The sequence below is a fragment of the Chrysemys picta genome, chromosome 2 (assembly GCF_011386835.1).
Source record: "Chrysemys picta bellii isolate R12L10 chromosome 2, ASM1138683v2, whole genome shotgun sequence".
Lineage (NCBI taxonomy): Eukaryota > Metazoa > Chordata > Testudines > Emydidae > Chrysemys > Chrysemys picta.
The window spans coordinates 272,671,729-272,695,568 of record NC_088792.1 but is presented as its reverse complement, the minus strand read 5'-3'; the positions used below and the strand labels follow the sequence as shown (position 1 = coordinate 272,695,568).

The window sequence follows — 23,840 nt, the reverse complement described above, 5'->3', positions numbered from 1 at the left end:
CTAAAAATGCAATAAATCAGTAGATAATAGATCTCAGAGTGAAAACATTTGAAATTTTTTCTGAATGATGTCTTGAGGAAAAATTTGTAAGTTTGAAACTTTAAATGGATAAACCTATGATGTGAAAGTGTTAGATTTTTTTTAAAGGAGTGGTTAGTGCTCAATAAAGGTGCTAGACTGGCAGCCCTGAAATAGAAAATCCTGTATTACTGCTGTAAAACACAGTAAATATGCATAGCACTTTACAAAGAGAGTAAGACAATCCTTGCACTGAGAATTACAAAATTTAGCCACAGAAAAGGCAAGCTTTCCCACCTCATCCCTTTTGTGAAGGTGTCACTTCTAAAAGTGAAGAAGGTATTCTTAATCACTTAATGTATGGCCTTTGGGCTAACACTACAGCTGTAACTATCAAGTATGTAGTATGGGCTCTATAACCTTGGACACCCATCCGTTAGAAAATATACTAAACCCATCAATTTATTTCAAATCTACTGACCAGGTCTGATTTCTCTCATTGGCTATTAACCTGATCTGGATCAAGGGTGAAGGTCTGTATCCCAGTCTAAATCACTGAGCCTTCCAAAGCACCTTGCAAAATTTTTAATATGTCTTGCAGCTCTATTTATGAATTTCTTGATACTTTTCCCATGACTGTGTAAAACACGAATAGAATGAAGAAATTTTAAGTGTCTTTGAAAGGAAACAAATGTATTAATGTCACAAGGTGGTACCAGTGATTTCAGGATCTTGGCTGACACAGTGTACCGTGCAGAAGAAGAGGAACTGCATGCCTGGGGATATGCAGAGAAAAATCTACTATGATGATTGTTTCTCTGATGTTGTGATGAGTATTTCCCCTGGTCTGCAAGGTCAAGTTGTAAATGAATGACCTCTCCAGGTGGAGATGTAGTACTACAAGAGAATTTTTATTTGAAAGATTGAAACCTGAAGGCACAGACTGCTTGCACTTGAATGTAAATGTGCTGTAACTAAGACTGGTGGTGTAATATTACTACTGTTTACACCGGGCATTGAACTCAACTTTGAAAAATTGTTTCCTCTTTTCCATTTATTTATTCTAAGAATTATTTAGATCTGTTATCTTTCAGTACAAACTGTTTAACTTATTAAGGACTGGCGAATAACTTTTTCATCTTAAAAAAAAATACAACTTAATCATGATGCAAATACAAAACTAAATGCAAAATGTGTGTTTGGAACACCTAACCAACAGAAATCTGGAGGTAAGATAGAGAGTACATCCTTTAGCTCATGTCCTTATGAAAAGGAAAAGTACATTGTTAATAGTCAAGTCTGTCTTAACCCTGGATTTACACACTCCAAGATGAACCGCATCCAGTTTTTGGCTGTGGGTAAGTCAGTTCACAAAGCGTAGTAATTATTCCAGAATAAAAGTGACTTCTGTTCCGCAGCATTGTCTACATGGTGAACTTTTCTTATTCTGCAATGTCTATGCTAGCCAATTTCCCTGTGTACATGAGGCCTTCCGCTGGCCCCCACTTCTCCAATTCTTGAAGAAAGTTCCACAGAATCGTTAGTGTCTGCACAGAATAGACCATATTCAACTCAAGGTCTCATCAGTGATTCATACACAAGAAAGAACATGATATTCCATTTTTCTTTCAAAATGAAGGGAGTGGAATCAATCCTGCCAAAACTTTGAAACTATGATTTCAGGGAATCTAGGTGTTGCTTTGCTCACTAAGCCATTTCCGCTGGCAAATGATGAGGAGATCCTGGGAAGAAAGGTCCGTGATTTGAACCCCTAAACTCTGCCACATGAGAGACTATTAATACTACTATAAAAAATGTCACTCCCATCAAAATAGTTTAAGTAAAAACAAATGTTTTACTTTCCTCTGAAATTAGAAGGAAACTTATTCACAACTCCGATATTAGTAAAGAACGGCTCAGCTGTGCAGTCCTATAATCTGATGTCAAACTTCTTATGAGGAACACTCCAAATAGATAACAATTTGAACAGAACATAAGAATGGCCGTACGGGGTCAGACCAAAGGTCCATCTAGCCCAGTATCCTGTCTTCTAACAGCGACCAATGCCAGGTGCCCCAGAGGGAATGAACAGAATAGGTAATCATCAAGTGATCCATCCCCTGTCACCTATTTCCCAGCTTCTGGCAAATAGAGGCTAGGGACGCCATTGATGGACCTGTCCGCCATGAATTTGCCTAGTTCTTTTGTGAACCCTATTCCATTACTGCTTTAATTTCAGTGAATGCAATATTTTTCTTGTCAAAGAACAATGCATAAACTATTCTAACTGCAGAATTGAAGGGCCACTTATGGAAAAACATTGTAGTTTAGTAGAATATTGTTCCAAGATAAAACTGGTCTGTGTGAAAACTATTATGGAGTTCTTGTAGTGGTTCTTTTAAGAGGTACCACTAGATGTCAGTCATGGAAAAGAATACACAAAACTTAAATTCCATGGTGAGAATATTAAACAGTAAAATATGCTCTAAGTAATTTGTTTATTAAATAGCTAAAGCATAAATAGATTTCTGAGTTGCTCATATGAAATTCATGATAGATTCCATTCTTAAATCTGAATCATGCATTGAAATAAGTAAATGTCCATAACTCTAAATTTACATCTTTTCCGTGTTAAAAAATAAATAAAAATTCCACGAGAGCTGTTCTGTCATTGGATTTTAAACCTGCATCTCTGTTGTTGAGTGGTTACGCAGCCTAAATTAATAGTATCTATAAACATTAGTAGGGGTCTGGTTTTTTTCGACTCTATAAATTGAGCATTCTCAATGAGCAGTTGAGCAGTTTATTTATAAGCTTGTAGAAGTGTCTGAATAGCTGCTAGATGTTCAACTAAAAATCTATTGGAATAATCCTTTCCAAGCTGGACGTTAAAGCTTGTTTGCACAATGCAGTCCCTGAGTTACAACGTTAGATCCTTAGTTCCCTTAGGCGAACCTCATTAGGTAACATCTATAATACTAGTATTCAGCGTGTTTCAGTAGATGGAGATGGTTACATTTTTTAGTATTCCTGTTCCTTCATATGGCTCCATTGGAGAGGGGGGGAAATAGCTATGGAGTTGGGACAGTAATGTGGACTGCATTTAGAGCCAAGTAAAATATTAAGATCTTTCTGGACCCTTTCTGTGAAAGGATTAACTAGTATGATTGCCTACAAATCTCTCTGCATTCCTGGAGCCTGCCATCAGCCTTGAAGGCTGAATGTAGCTAGCTCCTCTGAATTCCACAATATTGGTGGTGAAGCTTCAGAGTATAACCCCAACTTCCCATTTTCTCTTCCCTCCCAATCACAAACTGTATATTTCATGAGGGAAGAAAGCAAATAATTCAGACCAATTGGGAAGCTACTTTCTGATGTCATGCTCAGGCCATTAGCTGACTAATCTAATTCTGGGACATCATATATTCAGAAAATAACTGTTCTTCATTAAGCAGGGAAGAGCTGGTTATCTATTTGTGATACATTCTAATAAAAACATGTTCAGTGTGCCTTAAAAGACAGAGTTGCCAAATTGATTTCCAGCTGTCTGTCAGTCTCTGCCCTTTTTATTGTGATATGGGTGGTCTATCAGGTATGTGATGTTGTGGAATGTGTCTTTCCAACTGGTAGCATGCTGTTTTTCCAGAGGCCAAACAAACAGCACGCTGAAGGGATGAGGGGATGCTCAGTTACAAATGCTTGCCTGCCTTAAAAACTTCCATAGGATCCAGTTCCCAACAAAGAAAATAAATGGTTTTCATGTTTTTAATGGTATGTATTCTTGCATGTCTGAGGGTTGGGAGAGGAAGCTCAACCAGAATACCGAGCCTGGATTTAAGGTAACTGGTTGTAATTAAGCACAACACCTTAAATATATTGAACATTGCTATTGATTTTAAACATCATAGCTGTCAGTGTTAATGTGCATTTAAATGCAAATAGTAAACCATCACAGGAATGTTTTAGTATTTTCTTTTTTACCTCTACAAAGATGAGTTGATTTATTCTTTAAACAGCCTCATTGATTACAAATATATCTTCCTGTATTTGTACATTATCTGAGTTAAAAGCATGGCAATTTTATACCTCACATCTTTTACATTTGGCACCATTCTTGATTCTCATATTTTCTTACATAAATACTAAAACGGGGTTTATCATTCATTGAGCATATATTTTGTTGTTCACCCGTTGAGAGCAAAGTACTTTAATATACAGTTCCCCTCAGAGAATCAGTCTGTAATGCTTGGGAATTTGGTTAAATCATGTACTTGTATTAAATTTCCTCTGGATTCAGTAAAAAAACTGAAATCTGTCAGGGGTGTTTTCAGCATGAGAAGGGCATGCGTGCGAGTTTTGTTTTGAAAATATGCCTTTGCTTTCCGCTTGTCTGATCTTGACATTGCACTCAGCATCATACAGCCCCATAAGGCTGTAATGGGCCAAATCATTGTAATCAAATGTGGCATTCCATATGTCTTATTTTTTGAAAGTAGGTCAAGTTTGAAACCATTTTCTTAGCTAGCCCTTCTGTTTCCCACAACCTGTTCCAGTGGCCTAAGCATTGGGAAAAATACCTTGAGTACCAGGAGGGATTATGGGCAGCTTCACAGGGATAGTCAGAGTTTTGTGGACTGAGTGATTAAGTAGTAGCATTTATTTTCTCTCTAGCTTTATCTTGCTAGCTTTGTGGCAACAGAAAAAAGTACAGTAGAATCGGAGTTACAAATACCTCAGGAATGGAGGTTGTTCGTAACTCTGAAATGTTCGAAACTCTGAACAAAACATTATGGTTGTTCTTTCAAAAGTTTACAACTGAGCATTGACTTAATACAGCTTTGAAACTTTACTATGCAGAAGAAAAATGCTGCTTTTGACCATCTTAATTTAAATGAAACAAGCACAGAAACAGTTTCCTTACTGTGTCAAATCTTTTTTAAACTTTCCCTTTATTTTTTTAGTAGTTTACCTTTAACACAGTACTGTACTTTATTCACACACACACACACACACACACACACACACAGCCTCTTTTTTTGTGTGTCTTGTCTCTGCTGCTGCCTGATGGTGTATTTCTAGTTCCAAATGAGGTGTGTGGTTGACTGGTCAGTTCATAACTCTGCTGCTCTTAACTCTGAGGTTCTAATCTACAGTAATGCTGAGGAGATCTTAAAAAAAATAAGAACTTCAGTTTTCACTAATATTGAGTTAAGTTTGTAAATTAAATCAGTAAAAATAACTGGAAGTAGGCAGCTAGAGGTATGAGGCCAGAGAGAGGTTGCAATCTTGGTCACTGTCTGACTCCTTACTGGAACAGGGTGGGGCTGAGAGGGAAGCTGGAGGTGAACACCCCCGTGATTCTGGGGACTGGGCATGATCATGAATGGGAAATGAACGCAACAGTGCTTCACAACATATTCAGTTGATGGGGAACCCCAACAATAGACCTGCTTGCTACTTACCGGAACAAGAAATGTCCCCGCTACTGTTCCAGAGCCAGACTGGGGAAACAGTTCCTAAGAAATACTTTCCTCCTTCAATGGGCAGAGACCTGCTATATGCTTTTCCTCCATTCCCACTGATATCGAAGGTCCTATTAATAATTCAGGAAAAGTCAAGAGTTATACTGATTGTGCCCACATTGCCGAGACAAGTGTAGTACCCGTGCATGACATAGCTAGCAATGTGTCCTCCAATTCTTCTTCAACCCAATCCTCACCTACTCTCCCTAAATGATGGACAGATCCATCAGCCCAACTTACAGATCCTCCGGCTTCAGGCTTGGCTCCTTGTGGTTCCCACACAGAGAGAGCTGCTGCTCCAAGGAGGTGATGGAAGTGTTACTACACTGTAGGAAATCTATGACTCATCGCACTTACCTGCGAAAGTGGAAACAATTCCAAATTTGGTGCAGTTCCAAACAAGTTGCTCTGACATCTTCCTCCTTTCCCTTAATCCTACATTATATACTAGATGTTAAAAGGGCTAGTCTCTCTCTTAGCTCACTCCAAGTACATTTTGGGCCATAATGGCCTTCTACCAGCAGGTGGATGGATATTTGGTATTCACCCATCCAGAAACATGAAGATTCCTCAAGGGCATAGGAAAACTATTCCTGCACACCAGACACCAAACTCCAACATGGGACCTCAGTCTAGTTCTAAAGACCCTAACTAGACCACCCTTTGAACACCTGAAATGTGCAATCAGAGGTGTGGGGGGGCAGATATACCTACAGTGTAGCAGCCATAGGGACACACATCTCGAAGAACCATCGTTACTGCACAAGGTGAGTAACTTCTTCTTATCCTATTCACTTCCACATGTATCTCCCTTCCCTCAAAAGCCTATTACAAAAAGTGCCCTTGTTACTTCATCTAGGAGCCGTAGAAGAGATTCTACAGAAATATGGAAAAGTTTTTACTTCATTAGTACTTTCCTCCAAAGTACAAACGGGGAGTCTTTGTCCTATCCTAGACTTGAAGAGACTGAACAAATGTATATACCACTTCAGTTTCAGGATGGTAGCAGTTGCCTCAATCTTTTTATTCCTGTCAGGTTCAAGACTAATTTGTGGCTCTCAAAGGATGCTTGCTACCATGTAGCCATCCATCCAGCCCACAGGTAGTGCTTGGGTATCACAGTGGAGTCAAATCATTACCAGTACAAGGCACTGCCATTTGGATTCTCCAAAGCACACAGGGTCTTCATGAAATGCCTTGCTGTGGTAGCAGTCCGCATTTGCCCATACTTGGAGGACTGCCAGATGACAGGTATATCATAGTGGGAGGCAGTAACAAACCTGTAATGTGCTCTACCCCTTTTCATCCAGCTGAGCTTTCTAGAGAACTGAAAATAATCATTTACCCCAGCACATATGATAGAGTTCATAGGATCCTCGATTGACTCCAGATCTGAAAAAGAATACCTGCCCAAGGGCAGGTTCCAATCACTACAAGCTTTCACTCATTCTCTAGTTGTCATAACCAGCTACAACAATATGAACATGTCTTGCAGTGCTAGGCCACATGCTGGCATTCATGTACATGATTTGATGACACTTGCCAGACTTTCAGCACTGGCTCAGACCAGTCTATTATCTGGTGAAATGTCAGACAGACTAGAGGGTCTTAATACCACAACATATTATTGCAGAGCTGGCTTAGTGTTTGGAACCCAAGGGACAGGTTGGAGAGCTCATTTGGAGCACCTACAGACTCAAGGAACTTGGTCCCCAAATCACATGATTAGTTCAGAGACATCATTCTGGCCTGTATGACATTCTTACCTGTCCTCAAAAACTTGGTGTTGCAGATCTTCACACACAGTATGATAGTTATGCTATACATTTGCAGTCCCCAAACTGTGAGACCTAAGCTTGTTGAAAGTGGTACACTATGACTGTCCCCTTTAAGGAGTATTGGAACCCAGGGCCAGCTAATCCCTGTTCCATAATATATAGACCCTTTGTAGAAACAGAGATCTGCTTCAAGGGAGCAGCAGACTAGATGGAGAATGGGCCAGATGTTAATCAGGTAGCTACCTCCTTTAATATACAACCCAGCTGTTAGGTGACTCCCAGGAGGAGAAAGAAGGCAGACAGCTTGGAGAGGACAATTGCAGGGGAGCACTGAGTCAGGAGAGAGGCTCCCTGGGATGGAAGCCTCCTAGAATCACAATACAGCCCAAGTTGGAGGGCCGTGGGGCCCCTGAACCCCGGGAAGGAGTTGAGATCAGCACATGAGGAAAGACTTTCCAGAGATTCCAGGGACTGCAGTGGGACTGGCAAAGCTCTCTGGCTCAGGGGGAACTGGAGGGGAACTGGGAATAAGAGCAGCTTGGAGCTCAAGTTGCCTGGTGCCCAGGTAAGGATCAGAGACCTATTTTCAATAGAAGACACCTTGCCAGATGGCTTCTCAGCTGAGGAAAAGAAAGAATTGATTGAACTGTCATATGATGATGGACTCAAGCTCAAATTCAACAAAGTGCAGCTCAGCAACTTTTCACTTAGAACGAGAGGAGTTAGCCTTATAATGGACAGAGCTCTGAAACTTTTGATGCCTTTCAGCACTACATAGCTCTGCAAGACTGGCTTTTCTGTAATTGCTATTTTTAAAAAAAGTAAAGTTCAGTGATGATAGATAGTATCTCTTATGGAGAGGCTTGGCAGAATTCAATTTTAAATTTTTTTTAAATAATTTTGATGGGTAATAGGTTTATTTTTTTAAGCTCTTTTCAATTTTTATCAATTAAAATGTTCTGAGTTGTGCAAAATTATGGGTTCAAAGCCTTTTTTTTTTCCTTTTTATAGATTTTACATTTTCAAATTTGTGGGAAATTATGGGCGGGTCAGACAATTATTTAATGAAGACAGATGTTGAGATTCAAAAAGTTAAATCTTTGCAACCTATAAAACACAAGTTGTCAGCATCACATGTCTAAATACCCTTATATCAAATTCTCAAGTAACATCTTTCTAACTTTGCCTATCTGTAAATTTCAGTTATTATCGATGGAATTTTTTTTGTTGGTTTGTGAGTGTATGGTGAAATCAATATTTACTGACATTTACTGATAAAAATCTAATCTTTCCAAATCTACTTATGAACAGGCATTGCTGGTACATCCTGTTTCAGAAGTGACCAGTACTGGCTTAAGAAATGTTGCACTTATTTATAATATAGGCTGCTGGTGTGCTGAGACCACTGTTATCATGATGACTCTTTGTATTCCCCTTCTCTCCCGGTCTGCATCCGTTTATCTCATGTCTTTTACTAAGGGTACGTCTATACTTACCCACTGGTTCGGCGGCAAGCAATCGATCTTCTGGGATCGATTTATCGTGTCTTGTCTAGACGCGATAAATCGATCCCGGAAGTGCTCACCGTCGACGCCGGTAATCCTGCTCCGTGAGAGGTGTAGGCGGAGTCGACAGGGGAGCCTGCCTGCCACGTGTGGACCCGTGGTAAGTACCTTTAAGTTCGAACTAAGATACTTCGACTTCAGCTACGTTATTCATGTAGCTGAAGTTGCATATCTTAGTTCGAACTGGGGGCTTAGTGTGGACCAGCCCTTAGATTATGAGCAACTTGGGCTAAGGTCCATCTTTTTTCTCTGTACAGCACCTAGCACAGTGGGAGTCTGGTCCATGGTCCTACGCTAATATAAATAATAGCACTGTTCATCCTAATAGATCCCAAAACACTTGACAAATTGAGTATCACTGGTCCCATTATAGAATCTACCTTAGGGTGAAACAAAACAACTGTGTATATTTAGCAAACACACACATTAAGAAAAGAAAGAGTAAAGAACACAGTATTTTGTAAAACGTGATGTGATATTTTAGTAGTTGAAATATAACTGTTTGAATTTGGCCAGGACCATAACTCATATCTCTAGACTTTATAAAGAGCACAAGGAATTTTTTCCTAATGATCAAGACACTCCTTGCAAATCTCATCCAAAACCATTTCCCCTGCCTTTGGTAGCATAGTGTCTTTTAATCCCATTCTGGGCCATTGGATCAGTGCAGACATGGAAGGAAGAAAGCTATTTCTCAAATCACCAGCGCCATTTCCTGTAACTCCTTAGTTTTCTGTTGAGATCAATCAACAAGGAACTGATTTAGCCCAACTTTGCCTAGCCTTGTGTATATCAGTATTTGAACTGAGCATGTAATTACTGCATTTTGGGGCACTTAAATTGGGTGCAGCCTTTTCTTTTGAAAGCTGAATACAGTATATTTTTTTCACTGTTGTATGATGGTAAGGCTTTCCTTTTTTTCTTCAGAATACATAGCTATTTGGGCCTTTGTCTAAATTATTTATATTAGGGCTGTTGGTGCTCCTGTAAACTCCAAGCTCCTATCTGTTCATAAGACAGGCACACAGTTATTAAAAAGCAAATTAGCCTTTCCTATGTATTGAAGTATATTAGGTTCCCCCCCCCTTTTTTATACTATATTTTCGATGCATTGAAAATTAGTTGATCAGGAAATATTCTGAACATTACTAGATGGCTTAAATTTTTGAGAATTCAAAGTGGGGAGTTGTGGTCATAATCCACTGTTATGAAATGCAGAAAGCATTACTTTCTTTCAAGAGCCCAGACTTCATATACTATGAAAACTTTTGGGAGCCTTAAGTAATTTTTTTCACATTTATTCTGAAACTAGCTAGCAAAACCAAATATTTTCTGATTTGACTGTCTTTTGTTTCTGCGTAACAATTTTTCATTTAGTTGATACTATTTAGTGTCTAAATAACGAACATTTGTTCCCAAGCCTATCTGTCTTCTAATTTTAAACTGAAATTTAAAATATATATAGTTTTAGGCCTTTCATAAGGAATCATAATGGTTGTCTGAGCAAATGCTATATAAAGATTTTTTTTCTGCTGATAGTTAAAATATATCTTATAAACGCTCTATTTACTCATGAATTCATTGTCTGAGAAGTCTGCTCATCTCTAAATTCTAACTGGCACAAAATGACAAGTCCAGGCATCATTGTATTTGTGCAGCACATTACTTCTGGCTATATTTGGTCAGAGTAGAAATTGAGAAAGATGAATTCCTTATGTGTGCTTCTCTTTTGTGGGAAAAGTGCACTAAGCAGTTTACCTTTAGGTAATCACATTTCTGTTTATAAATCCAGCATGTGTTCTGTGATATTTCACCATAGGGCTTCAATGAAGCATGGCAACAGTTTTATTTGTTAACCTTATTCCTAGAAAAGAAACTTGGAACAGTAGATTCCTGCAGGAAATGAAAATCTATTATATTAAGACACTTGTGACTGAGGAGTTGTTAGGCACAAAACTGTATTTCCCCTCTAGCTTATTTTAGGAAGAGAAAGGGATTTTATTGAACAGTCCACAATTTTTAAAACTGCCCTCAGATGATGGCTATAGATTTTTCCTAGAATATTTATCTTCTCAACCTAGCAGTACACTCTCGCAGACCCACTTAATCTGACCATGTGGTTGCAATGATGGCAGAAAATTCCTGCTTCTGTAACTAATGTCTGGCCCAAAACAAAACAAGTCAGAAAACAAAAATATATATAATTTTAGAACTGAAAGTATTGGAGGGAACTTTTGGGTGGCTTAAGGATGTGCATAAGGATATTTATTATGTATAGTTAAACTTAAATATTTGTTTCTCTTTGAGCAGGTAACAAAAGTGTCCTAAGTTATGCAGCAACATAAGCATTTGAGAGGAGGAATAATTTTTTAACTAAGGCACTAGATTGGGATTCAGAAGATGATCTGAGTTTTACTTCTGGCTCTGCTACAAACTTTGTGTGTGACAATGGGAAGTTACACTTTGTCTTAATTCCCCATCTGAAACTCTAAGGATGAATTCATTTTATTTATAGTGCTCATCACTGTAGTATCTGAGCACTTCTCAAACAATGAATATGTACTCAGAATACACTTGTGAGGTAAGCATGTAGTAGTTATCCTCATTTTACTTCCCTGCCTCACAAGTGGGTTTTGAGGAAAAAGTCAAAAATTTGTGACAGGCTCAGATGTTTTGGCCAGGAGCATTGTGAAAGTGTGTGTGTATTTAGGAAAAAATCAATCCGTCTCAACAACACCTCAAAACATGAGTCTAACTACATTGCTGAAATAATGTCAAGATTTTCCTAAACAGGTGCTTAAAGTTAGGCTTCTGAGTCCATATTTAGGCACCTGAATAAGTGACCTGACTTTCAGAAGTGTCAATAAGTGCTTATGTTTACTTTTGTAACTATCAAGTTTGTGTTTCTTTGAAACGTAGCAAATTCTAATGAGATATTAACCAGTAGGAAACCATTTGTAGTGATATTTGTAGAGATCTTGGTGACCTTTCAGTAAGCTGGGAAATAAATTAATCTATTCTATGGTAACAAGCTTTTGAGAGCCAAAAATGCCAAAAAATTACCTTGGGTTGGGGGTACTTTAACCTACTAAAATACATGTTCATTATTGTCTTAACTTCAGGCAAAAATTATAACTCAAAGGTGGGGGGCTTAGCTCAAAAAGTTTGAAAACAACTTAGGGTGCAGGGAGGGGATAGCTAGGGGCTGTGTGTGGGTAGGGGGCAGCTCAGGGTGCAGGGAGGATGTAGCTCAGGGTATAGGGAGAGAGGTATTAGGGGCTATGTGCTGGGAGGACTCCCGTACAGTCCCTGTTCCCGGAGGGCTCTGCCAGCTACGGAGCCGGGTCTCCCCACCCAGGCGGGCTCTTATCGGCTGCCTCTGTGGGAGCAAAGGGGGCTGGGAGCTGAGGAGCAACTTCAACCTGGAGCACCAGCAGGAGAGGAGGGAACACTACTGATGCCTCCTCCATGGCACCAGCCAGAGCAGCAGCTGCCCTGCCCTACCCTACCCGGCTCCGGCTTCCTGCCTCTGACGTGGCCAGGGAGCGGGGAGAGGAGATTGTGAGGGGGAGGTGTGGAGCTGCCCCCTGGAATGCCGTGCTCTGGTGCTGCAGTTTTTTGGGGGGGCAGTGCCCTACATGTCCCCAACTCTGCCCATGGGCTCAGGGCTTCTGCCCCACAGGGAGCACCAGGGCTCGGGGCTCCAGGATTCAGCCTCCCGGATTCAGCCTCCCGCCTCCCAGCTTCAGCCCCCCAGGGGACACTGGGGATCAGGGCTTCAGCACCTCGCCTCCCAGCTTCAGCCCTCCTGGGGGACAGCCAGGGATCGGGGCTTCAGCTGCAGGGCCCCGTGGACCCCTGGTTGAGAACCGCTGCTTTGTAGTACTCAGAGGTCTTTCCATATAGTATCCCATCGCTAGCCATTGGGGATATTTGCTACTAGCAATTGCAGATTATCCACATGCCATTGTAGTCAGTCTGACCATAACATCCCCTGTATAAACTGATCAAGCTCAATCTTGAAGCCAGCTAGGTTTTTTGCCCCCTATTGCTCCCCTTATTGGTCTTGAGTACTATATCTTGCTGAGATCTTAAAAATAAACTTCGTATGGAGTTTTTAAGATAAGCTGTATTTTGATATGAGGTATATGGCACAAAGGAGAGGGAGAATTTTCAAAAGATTATTACCAGCTATTTGACTTCTCAAGTTCCATATTGCAAAAATATGGATCAGACTTTCAAAATTTGAGGTGCATGTGACCTATTTTTGAGGACTTTAGAGAGTGGCTAAAATTGGGCAGCATGTATAAATCTTGGCTATGGAGAGAGATTTTCTCATTACTGTCCAACAATTTCATAATTGCCTTCCTTCTGTCTGACTTTATTGTAAACGGCTTCTGAACTGCTTTGTTACCCCTATATAAACAAAACACTGTAAGTAGAGCTCGTAGAAAACACCTATGCCCTTGCGCATGTTTTGGATTAATTTCCCCCCACTGCTTCTCACATCATCTGATGCAGTCTGGGGTACTATCTAATCAGATGGATAGGAGTAGTGGGCCTGTTTCCAGTGTCTTTTTAGTTGACTTCTTTCCAAATTACACACATTCCTTATCCTGATTCCAAGCACTATGAGATCCAACGGCTTGCCTGGCTGCTGCTTCAATCGTGTACTCCACAGGTCACTAATAATTCAGAGTGAATTGTCTTGTGTTCTCCCTCTCCAAATAAACATTGCTGCCATGATTAAAGAAATTAAAGCACCTTAATGAAAAACACTGGATTTCTGTGATTTTTATACAAGTGCATTCACTGAATTGCAGATCAATCAACTTCCTTCCTGGCTCCTTCCATTTGAACCCATAAGTCAGACTATTGATCTGGCCTTAGTTTAACATTTTTATTTTTAAGTGCTTGAAATCCACATCTCACATGTTTTAGTTTAGTGACGCTCCTGAAATGGGATAGTTCTGGTAGTAAGTATTGGCATTTGGGCCTTGTAGCGGCAGCATTGTTAAAGCACCCCATTGAATTTAGGTTGGCTCATGCTCATTGCTGTTCTGCAGATCTTGCCAAAGCATGTTTGCAGGCTGGTGGTGGTGAGCTATATGTGGGTCTTAGAACTATTGATGTGCATTGAAAATGCTCCCCTTTCATGATGGGCCATTCTGGCATTCCTACTTAAGCATTTAATTATTTCTAAAATTTGCTGGTAATGTTTGAGGTTTCATCATGTGGATTTATGTCTCAACTAGATGAATCTAATAAACCACAATTAATCTTTCTTTCACTCTGTTTGTTTTAGCTAAGATGCAGCAGAGAAGCATAAGAAGAATCTTTCAGATATGATTAGCTCATATTTTGGGGGAATAAAGTTTAACTTACTTGGCTTGTCAATTTAACTTCAGTTTTGGGGGGGAGGGGGAATTGTCCTTTGCTGCAGATTACTCCTACTAGATTTCTAGCCAGAATTGCATTTCTTCTGGATTTTAGAGGGAGGAAGAAAATTGTATTATAATGGACACCATGATTCCACCCAGCCTGTGATACAGTTTTGACCACCCCATGGGACACTGCAAATCACACACTACTCAGCATTAAGCAACTACAATGCTAGAATTATTCCTTGCTCTTCCATAGTTGGATACATATGTTTGTCATAGTTGGATACAAATAATGGCAGAATTTAGTTTTTCTGTATAATTGCCACCTTGTTTTTCGTTAACCACTTCTTTCTGAGACTGGATAGGTGAAATGGCACTTACACAAAGTGCATGTTAGCCCTGTCCAAGCCACAAGTTGGTGAATCAGCACATGTATGAAACCACAAAGGAGCCAGCCATAAATGGACCCCAGTCCTCTGCTTAAGAAAAGGAAACTATTACTGGAACTAAACAATGTTGCCATTTTTATTTTTAGGTTTGCTGGCATGGGTAATCTCATTAAAGTGCTAACCAGGGACATAGACCACAATGCAGCACATTTTTTCTTGGATTTTGAAAGTAAGTCTTTCAGCCCTTCACAGCTGGTGCATTTAAAATGGTAACAGTAGGATTGCGTGTGCCCTCCACCACAGTGAAGGTGAAGGGAACATCAGTTGCAAAAGCACAATCTGAGAAAGGGTTGCATGTTTTGTTTTGTTTTTTTTTTTCAGTAGAGCCAAGCCACCATCATGCTACTGTGTAATTCTTGATTTTCATGTGCTTAATCATTTTGGGTCTCTCTGGTCAGTGATGTCCTTTCATCTGCCTGCAAATCAACTAGCCATACAATGAAAAATTCTGTCAGTGTGCCTTAGTGAAATTTACAGACTTGTATGAAGGAACAGTAAAATCCCTGTCTGATTCCAACTTGTTCATTCATAGCAGGGCTAGTATTGTTTTTACCCAAGATTTAAATTCATGAATGGAAGTGAATTTGGGAGTCGCACCTGTTAATTTTCAGATGCATTACCTAAAGATCACAGGATCTCTAGGATCACATATGGTGCTATGTTTTTTGTACACATTAAACTGAAATGAAAAAAGTGTCCGGATGCAGCTTTCTATGATGTTTCTCCTTTAACAAAATTGTAAAGGGAAAAAAATAAAGCTCTCCACCCCTCCACATCATCAAACACAGTCTGAGTCAACATTAACATAGTAGCCGTGCTGCATATAGGATACTTATCCTTGAAGACATAGACACTTGCTCAGGACACTGGCTCAGTGAGATGGAATTTATTCACTTATAAGGCCTTCGGTTGGAGCTCTTCTTCTTTCTCACAGGAGAGACTATGAAGATGTGGGTGACACATGTCTGTCACTTTTTACAGGAAATCCACATCCTTGGAGGTGGGGATCACCCTCCACCAGCATGCACCATAGCAGGAGCCTGAAGGATGGTTTTATGTCTGATGGAACTGTTTGGACTTTCCCCCCACCTCCACCACCTTCATTCTACTACATTTGGGCTGTTCCTTCTTATAAAGGGATATTCTCTTTTCTCTCATTCTTGTCTTGACAGGTACCTTAACATGGGGAACCTTCTTAAAGTTTTGACATGCACAGACCTTGAGCAGGGGCCAAATTTTTTCCTTGATTTTGAAAGTGAGAAGATGATTTTATATATCTATTTCTCTTTGCCTGCAGTAGACTGCATTTATGTCTCATTCTAAACGTATGTCTTCACTTTGCTATCCTTCTAACTACTTTGCATGACCGAGTTATGAATACTTTTGTGAACAATTGGAAAATAAAATAATTGTCTATATCCCACTATATTTAGATTAACAAAGGTAGGCTTAACTTAACAACAACAAAAAAAAAAAAAAAAAAGCCAGAAGTGAGTTTGTATTAGATAATGCTTTTGATATAGGGATCTGATATGTTTTTGTGCCTTTTCTAGACATTAATACATTTTAAAGAAAATATCTGCCCCTTAGGTTATGCCTTGTAAATTTGAGACTTCACTAATTGCAAAACAGCTGAAGAGCCTGCATATATAATGGTCCGTTCATCCCTTTTAAAAAAAACCAAAACCGTTTAAGTACATAGAAGTAAATAATCCTCTCAAAATGTCATAACTTAAAAAGAATCGTAGAATGACTTGCCAAAACTTGCTTACAGATTCCAGAACTAGAATACTAATGTGAATCCCCTCTTCCACACTATACCAATACACACTGAAACAATCATTGGTATGCTAACCATGCTAATCAGTTCACAAAAGCCATTCATAACTCTCTAACAGCAGCATGTAAAAGGTACATTACATGTGAACCTAACTTGACTAGGCACAGAAGTGCTTCCTACAGTTCACCAAAAAAAAAACAACCCCAGATCCACATGCAGAACTTCTGTAATTTTTAGCAAGGAAAAAAATCTCCTTTCCTGATCAGTGCCAAATGTCCTGAAAGGTTCACATATCTTTTGATTATTTCTGCTTTTTGTTTGCTTCACATTGCATGACATAATATGGGCTAAGAATGGCAGGTAAGTGTTATTGGCTGCTACTATGCATGTTTAACTGATTTGCTATTTAACTTACTAGATGTGCACCAAAGCACATGAAAAAAGCAGACTAATGGTATTAATCTGTGGGGAAAGAAGGTTGCCCTTTTAGTAAAATATAATCAATAATATGTAAGTGAAATATTGAGAGCAAATATTGATATAGAGCAAATATGAAGTGCACTCTCCATTTTTTTTTTAATTTCCCCTTTTTGGCCAAACAATGCCATCTTGGTTGTATTGGTTTTAATGTGAAAAAACTAGTTTAAAAAGTTTAAATTTAATCTTTAAAACAGTAGAAGAATAATTAAATCTAACCTTGTCTTTCGTTTATTGTTGAAGTTTACAAGTATTGACTTTCCTGAATTATTTACGTTCCTTATCTTGGCATAGTTCCCTATTATGTATAATTTCTTTGGTTTAAATTCTTTAATATTATTAATATACTTTACGAATTATCATGTAGTCTCAGGATAATATATTAACTGTTGGAGCTTTTGAGTTATGTATCAGAATGTTGGAATAAAGATGCACGCCACACGCTCTAGGCTATTTACTAGCACTTCATCAAATTACTTTAGTGGTAAGAATCATACATCCGCAAACTTAAAATGTGATAAAAATCTGTGCTAAGTTTTTAAAATGTTTTGACCTTTTAAAATGATCAGTTCTATTGCAAAGTGCATGTTTTCAGCATGAAAAAGGGTAATTGGCATGGGGATAAGCAGGTTGCTGACACAAAGCGTTTACATATGCAATCAAATGAAGCAGCTTATATTATGGCTGAATTTTAGGTCATGTACTTTGTTCATTTTGAACTTGCATTTGGTTCTGCAGCTGTACTTTGTGTCCATGCCTCTCTCTATTCTCTCTGTTCTGTTTCAGATGGCTTGCATTTACAGAATCTTGGCTTTGATACAGTCAAGATCTTATACTTCAAGACTTGGCACTTGATCTTTTGATAAACTGAATGTGTTTTATATGGGCAAGTGAGGAAGCTTTATATTAAATACAAATTTGCTAGCTGCTATGTTTGTTTGGCCCATCAGTGTTACAAAACAAGCTACTTTTGGGTCATCGTTCCGTATAATTCAGGCCTATAAACACACTTCACAATGACCTCTTGAAAAGGTTAGTTGTTTAACACCCATATTATCAGATAATGCAGTACACAGCACAAAGTTAATCTCCATGAGGGTTTCTAAGGATACATGCTGAACCTGAAAGATGTAGTATGGATTTGTACGCCAGTCTCTGAGACTTCCAGACTTAATTTTGTTTGGTGCTAGATTTCACTGATTGCATTCTCTGAAAGCCAGTGAGATTGCTAAGAGAATATCAAGGAAGTTGGTATGATGGGCTGTTGGCTTTCCCTTTAGATATTGTCAGTGTGTTGCAACACTGGTGGTTTTAAACTTGGCATTGTTGTAATACTCCTTAAATATCTGAAAACCAATAGTGGCCTTTTGTTTTCTACTTATGTCCGTGCACTAGGATGACCAGATATCCCGATTTTATAGGAATAGTCCCGCTATTTAGGGCTTTGTCTTATATAGGCACCTATTACCTCCCACCCTCGTCATGATTTTTCACACTTGCTGTCTGGTCACCCTACTGTGCACCAACATTATAAGACTACCAGTGTAACGGGCAGAGCTATAGTGGGGACAGTATGGTGTGATTATTTGTGAAAGCACATACAGGAGCCGCTGGAACAAGGCAGTAGAGGGTGATGACAGTGCACCTTATAGGTTGGTGTAATTGCTTCAAAAGAGCAAATATTGATTAGTACTCAACAAGTAAAGATGAAAAACAAATAGAATCCAGAGTCCTCAAATCTTGATGTAAAGACTTCACATTACAGAGAATCCACCATTTACTCTAGTTAAAGCCAGAAAGTGACCTATGGCCCATGCTGCAGAGGAAGGCAACCCCCACCCACCAGGGTTTCTGCCAATATGACCTGGGCGGAAATTCCTTTCCGACCCTCAAATATGGTAATCAGACCCTGAGCATATGGGTGAGACACACCAGCCAGACACCTGGAAAAGAGCTTCCTATGGTGACTCAGAGCCCTCCCTATCTAGTGTCCCATCTGCAACCATTGGAGATATTTGCTAATAGCAGTTGTGGATGGGCCATATGCCGTTGAGCAATCTCATCCTACCACCCCTTCCATAAACTGATCAAGCTCAAACTTGAAACCAGTTAGGTTTTTTGCCCCCACTGTTCCAGAGCATCACTCCTCTGATGGTTACAAAACTTCATCTAATTTCAAGCTTAAACTCGTTGACAGTCAGTTTATATGCATTTGTTCTTGTGCCACCATTGGCTCTTAAATTAAATAACTCCTTTCCCTCCCTGGTGTTTATCACTCCTCTCAGCCTTTCTTTTGTTAGGCTAAACAAGCCAAGCCCCTTAGGACTCCTCTGGCAAAATAGGTTCTCCATTCCTCTGGTCATCGTAGTAGCCTCTCTCTGCACCTGTTCCATTTTGAATTCATCCTTCTTAAAAATGGGAGACCAGAATTGCACGCGGTATTTCAGAGGAGGTCTCACCCATGCCTTGTATAATGGTAATAACACTTTCCTATCTCTACAAAAGGTACTTCATCTGCTACATCCTATGATTTCATTAGCCTTTTCCATGGCCACATCACATTGGTGGTTCATAGTCATCCTGTAATCAACCAATAAACCTATGTCTTTGCCCTTCCCTGTCACTTCCAACTGATACATCCCTAGCTTGTTGTTAGTCCATAAGTGCATGGCCTTGCACTTTGCGCTACTAAATTTCATTCCATTTCTATTACTACAGTTTTTCAGGTCATCCAAATCTTCCTGTATGATATTCTGGTCCTCCTCTGTATTGGCTGACCCTCCCAACTTTGTATCATCCGCAGATTTCATTAGCACACTCCCCTTTTTGTGCCAAGATCATTAATGAATAAGATTTGTCCAAGGATGGATCCCTGAGGGAACTCCACTAGTAATTTCCCTTTAGCCTGACAGTTCTCTTTTTCAGTATGACCTGTTGTAGTCTTCTCTTTAACCAGTTCTCACATCTTCTCCAAATCAACTAATTTCCATGTGGAACTGTATCAAATGATTTACTGAAAATCAGATCGATTAGATCTACTGCATTTCCTTTGTCTAGAAAATTGGTTATCTTCTCAAAGAATGAAATCAGGTTGGTCTGGCATGATTTACCTTTTGTAAAACCACGTTCTTTTTATCCCAGTTACCATTTATCTCTATATCTTTAACTACTCTCTCTTTCAAAATATCTTCTAAGACTTTGCATACAATGGAGGTCAAATTAAGAAGCCTGTAGTTTCCTGGATAAGTGTTCTTTTTCCTTTTTTTAAATATAGGTATTTTTATTTGCAATTCTCCAATCAGAAGGTATGACCCCGGGGTCCTGGATTCATTAAAAATCCTTCCAGTTGGGATTGCAATTTCATGTGCCAGTTCCTTTAATATTCTTGGATGGACTTTATTCAGGTCCCCCAATTTGGTCCCATTAAGCTGTTTGAGTTCGGCTTCCACACAGGATGTGGTAACTTCTACTTCCATATCCTTATGCCCATTAGTCACCCTACCACTGTCCTCAGGCACCTCATTACTCTTATTAAAAACGGAGGCAACATATTCATTCAGGTGTTGGGTCGTGTCTACATTATTTTTAATCTCCACCTCATCCTCAGTGCTTAGTGGTCCCACTCCTTTTTTCCTTGTTTTCTTTTTGTGTGTATTGCTAAAGAACCTTTTACTGTTGGTTTTAATTTCCTACACAAGGTCAAGCTCTGCTTGGCTTTTGGCAGTTCTCACTTTCCCTACACTTTCTGACCTCCAAGAGATTCTTGCTGATCCATCCCTTCTTCCATTCCTTGTAGACTTTCTGCTTTCTCTTAATAACCTATTTAAGGTGTTTGTTCATCCAGTTAGGTCTGCAGCCTTTCCCTACAATTTTTTTCCCTTGCTTGGGATGCAGTCTTCAGATAAAAAGAAGAACAGGAGGACTTGTGGCACCTTAGAGACTAACAAATTTATTAGAGCATAAGCTTTCGTGGACTACAGCCCACTTCTTCGGATGCATATAGAATGGAACATATATTGAGGAGATATATATACACACATACAGAGAGCATAAATAGGTGGGAGTTGTCTTACCACCTCTGAGAGGCCAATTAATTAAGAGAAAAAAAACTTTTGAAGTGATAATCAAGCTAGCCGAGTACAGACAGACAGTTAGATAACAAGTGTGAGAGATTCAATGTTTGTAATGGCTCAACCATTCCCAGTCCTTATTTAAACCGGAGTTGATTGTGTCTAGTTTGCATATCAATTCTAGCTCAGCAGTTTCTCGTTGGAGTCTGTTTTTGAAGTTTTTCTGTTGTAATATAGCCACCCGCAGGTCTGTCACTGAATGACCAGACAGGTTAAAGTGTTCTCCCACTGGTTTTTGAGTATTTTGACAAACTTTGCCTCTCTACAAAGGAAAAAGGACACTAAACTATCTAAACTGCTACATGCCACAAGCAGCCACAACAGTAGTTCCCTTAACCCACCCAGCAATATTGTTAATCTTTCCAGCTATACTCTTAGCCCAGCAGAAGAGTCTGTCCTATCTCGGGGCCTCTCCTTTTGTCCCTCCAGACCCATGAATATGATACAGTTCTGCGGTGACCTAGAATCCTACTTTCGACGTCTCCGACTCAAAGAATATTTCCAACATACCTCTGAACAGCATACTAACCCACAGAATCCTCCCTACCAGCACTCCAAAAAAAAGGATTCTGCGTGGACTCCTCCGGACGGTCGAAACAACAGACTGGATTTCTACATAGAGTGCTTCCGTCGACGTGCAAAGGCTGAAATTGTGGAAAAGCAACATCACTTGCCACATAACCTCAGCCATGCAGAACACAACGCCATCTACAGCCTCAGAAACAACCCTGACATCATAATCAAAAAGGCTGACAAAGGAGGTGCTGTCGTCATCATGAATAAATTGGAATATGACCAGGAGGCTGCTAGACAGCTCTCTAACACCACATTCTACAGGCCATTATCCTCTGATCCCACTGAGGATTACCTAAAGAAACTACACCATCTGCTAAAAAAACTCCCTGACAAAGCACAGGAACAAATCTGTACAGACACATGCCTAGAACCCCGACCAGGGGTATTCTATTTGCTACCCAAGATCCATAAACCTGGATATCCTGGACGCCCCATCATCTCAGGCATTGGCACCCTAACATCAGGCTTGTCTGGTTATGTAGACTCTCTCCTCAGACCCTACGCTACCAGCACTCCCAGCTATCTTCGAGACACCACTGACTTCCTGAGGAAACTACAATCCATCGGTGATCTTCCAGAAAACACCATCCTGGCCACTATGGACGTAGAAGCCCTCTACACCAATATTCCACACAAAGATGGACTACAAGCTATCAGGAACAGTATCCCTGATAATGTCACAGCTAACCTGGTGGCTGAACTTTGTGATTTTGTCCTCACCCACAACTATTTCACATTTGGGGACAATATATACCTTCAAGTCAGCGGCACTGCTATGGGTACCCGCATGGCCCCACAATATGCCAACATTTTTATGGCTGACTTAGAACAACGCTTCCTTAGCTCTCGTCCCCTAACGCCCCTACTCTACTTGCGCTACATTGATGACATCTTCATCATCTGGACCCATGGAAAAGAAGCCCTTGAGGAATTTCACCATGATTTCAATAATTTCCATCCCACCATCAACCTCAGCCTAGATCAATCCACACAAGCGGTCCATTTCCTGGACACTACTGTGCTAATAAGCGATGGTCACATAAATACCACCCTATACCGGAAACCTACTGACCGCTACACTTACCTACATGCCTCCAGCTTCCATCCAGGACACACCACACGATCCATTGTCTACAGCCAAGCTCTAAGATATAACCGCATTTGCTCCAATCCCTCGGATAGAGACAAGCACCTACAAGATCTCTATCAAGCATTCTTAAAACTACAATACCCACCTGCTGAAGTGAAAAAACAGATTGACAGAGCCAGACGAGTACCCAGAAGTCACCTCCTACAAGACAGGCCCAACAAAGAAAATAACAGAACACCACTAGCTGTCACCTTCAGCCCCCAACTAAAACCTCTCCAGCGCATCATCAGAGATCTACAACCTATCCTGAAAGATGATCCTTTACTCTCACAGATCTTGGGAGACAGACCTGTCCTCGCTTACAGACAACCCCCCAACCTAAAGCAAATACTCACCAGCAACCACACATCACTGAACAAAACCACTAACCCAGGAACCTATCCTTGTAACAAACCCCGATGTCAACTCTGTCCACATATCTATTCCAGTGACATCATCATAGGACCTAATCACATCAGCCATACCATCAGGGGCTCGTTCACCTGCACATCTACCAATGTGATATATGCCATCATGTGCCAGCAATGCCCCTCTGCCATGTACATTGGCCAAACCGGACAGTCTCTACGCAAAAGAATTAATGGACACAAATCTGACATCAGGAATCAAAATACTCAAAAACCAGTGGGAGAACACTTTAACCTGTCTGGTCATTCAGTGACAGACCTGCGGGTGGCTATATTACAACAGAAAAACTTCAAAAACAGACTCCAACGAGAAACTGCTGAGCTAGAATTGATATGCAAACTAGACACAATCAACTCCGGTTTAAATAAGGACTGGGAATGGTTGAGCCATTACAAACATTGAATCTCTCACACTTGTTATCTAACTGTCTGTCTGTACTCGGCTAGCTTGATTATCACTTCAAAAGTTTTTTTTCTCTTAATTAATTGGCCTCTCAGAGGTGGTAAGACAACTCCCACCTATTTATGCTCTCTGTATGTGTGTATATATATCTCCTCAATATATGTTCCATTCTATATGCATCCGAAGAAGTGGGCTGTAGTC

General features: G+C 40.0%; 1 protein-coding gene across 11 annotated transcripts in view; it reads left to right on the top strand.

The window, feature by feature from the left end:
- Positions 1 to 23,840, top strand: part of CYRIB (CYFIP related Rac1 interactor B) — a 157,231-nt gene that overhangs the window by 97,672 nt on the left and 35,719 nt on the right. For 4 of the 11 annotated variants that reach the window (XM_065586140.1, XM_065586143.1, XM_065586139.1 and 1 more), the window contains exon 4: positions 15,889 to 15,971. The exons of 3 other annotated variants lie outside the window; for them this stretch is intronic. In XM_065586140.1, the coding sequence (XP_065442212.1) occupies positions 15,899 to 15,971 (73 nt within the window). In that variant the 5' untranslated portion in view covers positions 15,889 to 15,898. Of the gene's footprint in view, positions 1 to 14,802; positions 14,886 to 15,888; positions 15,972 to 23,840 lie in introns of those variants that run through there. 4 more of the 11 variants (XM_065586146.1, XM_065586145.1, XM_065586142.1 and 1 more) reach the window with 2 other exon arrangements.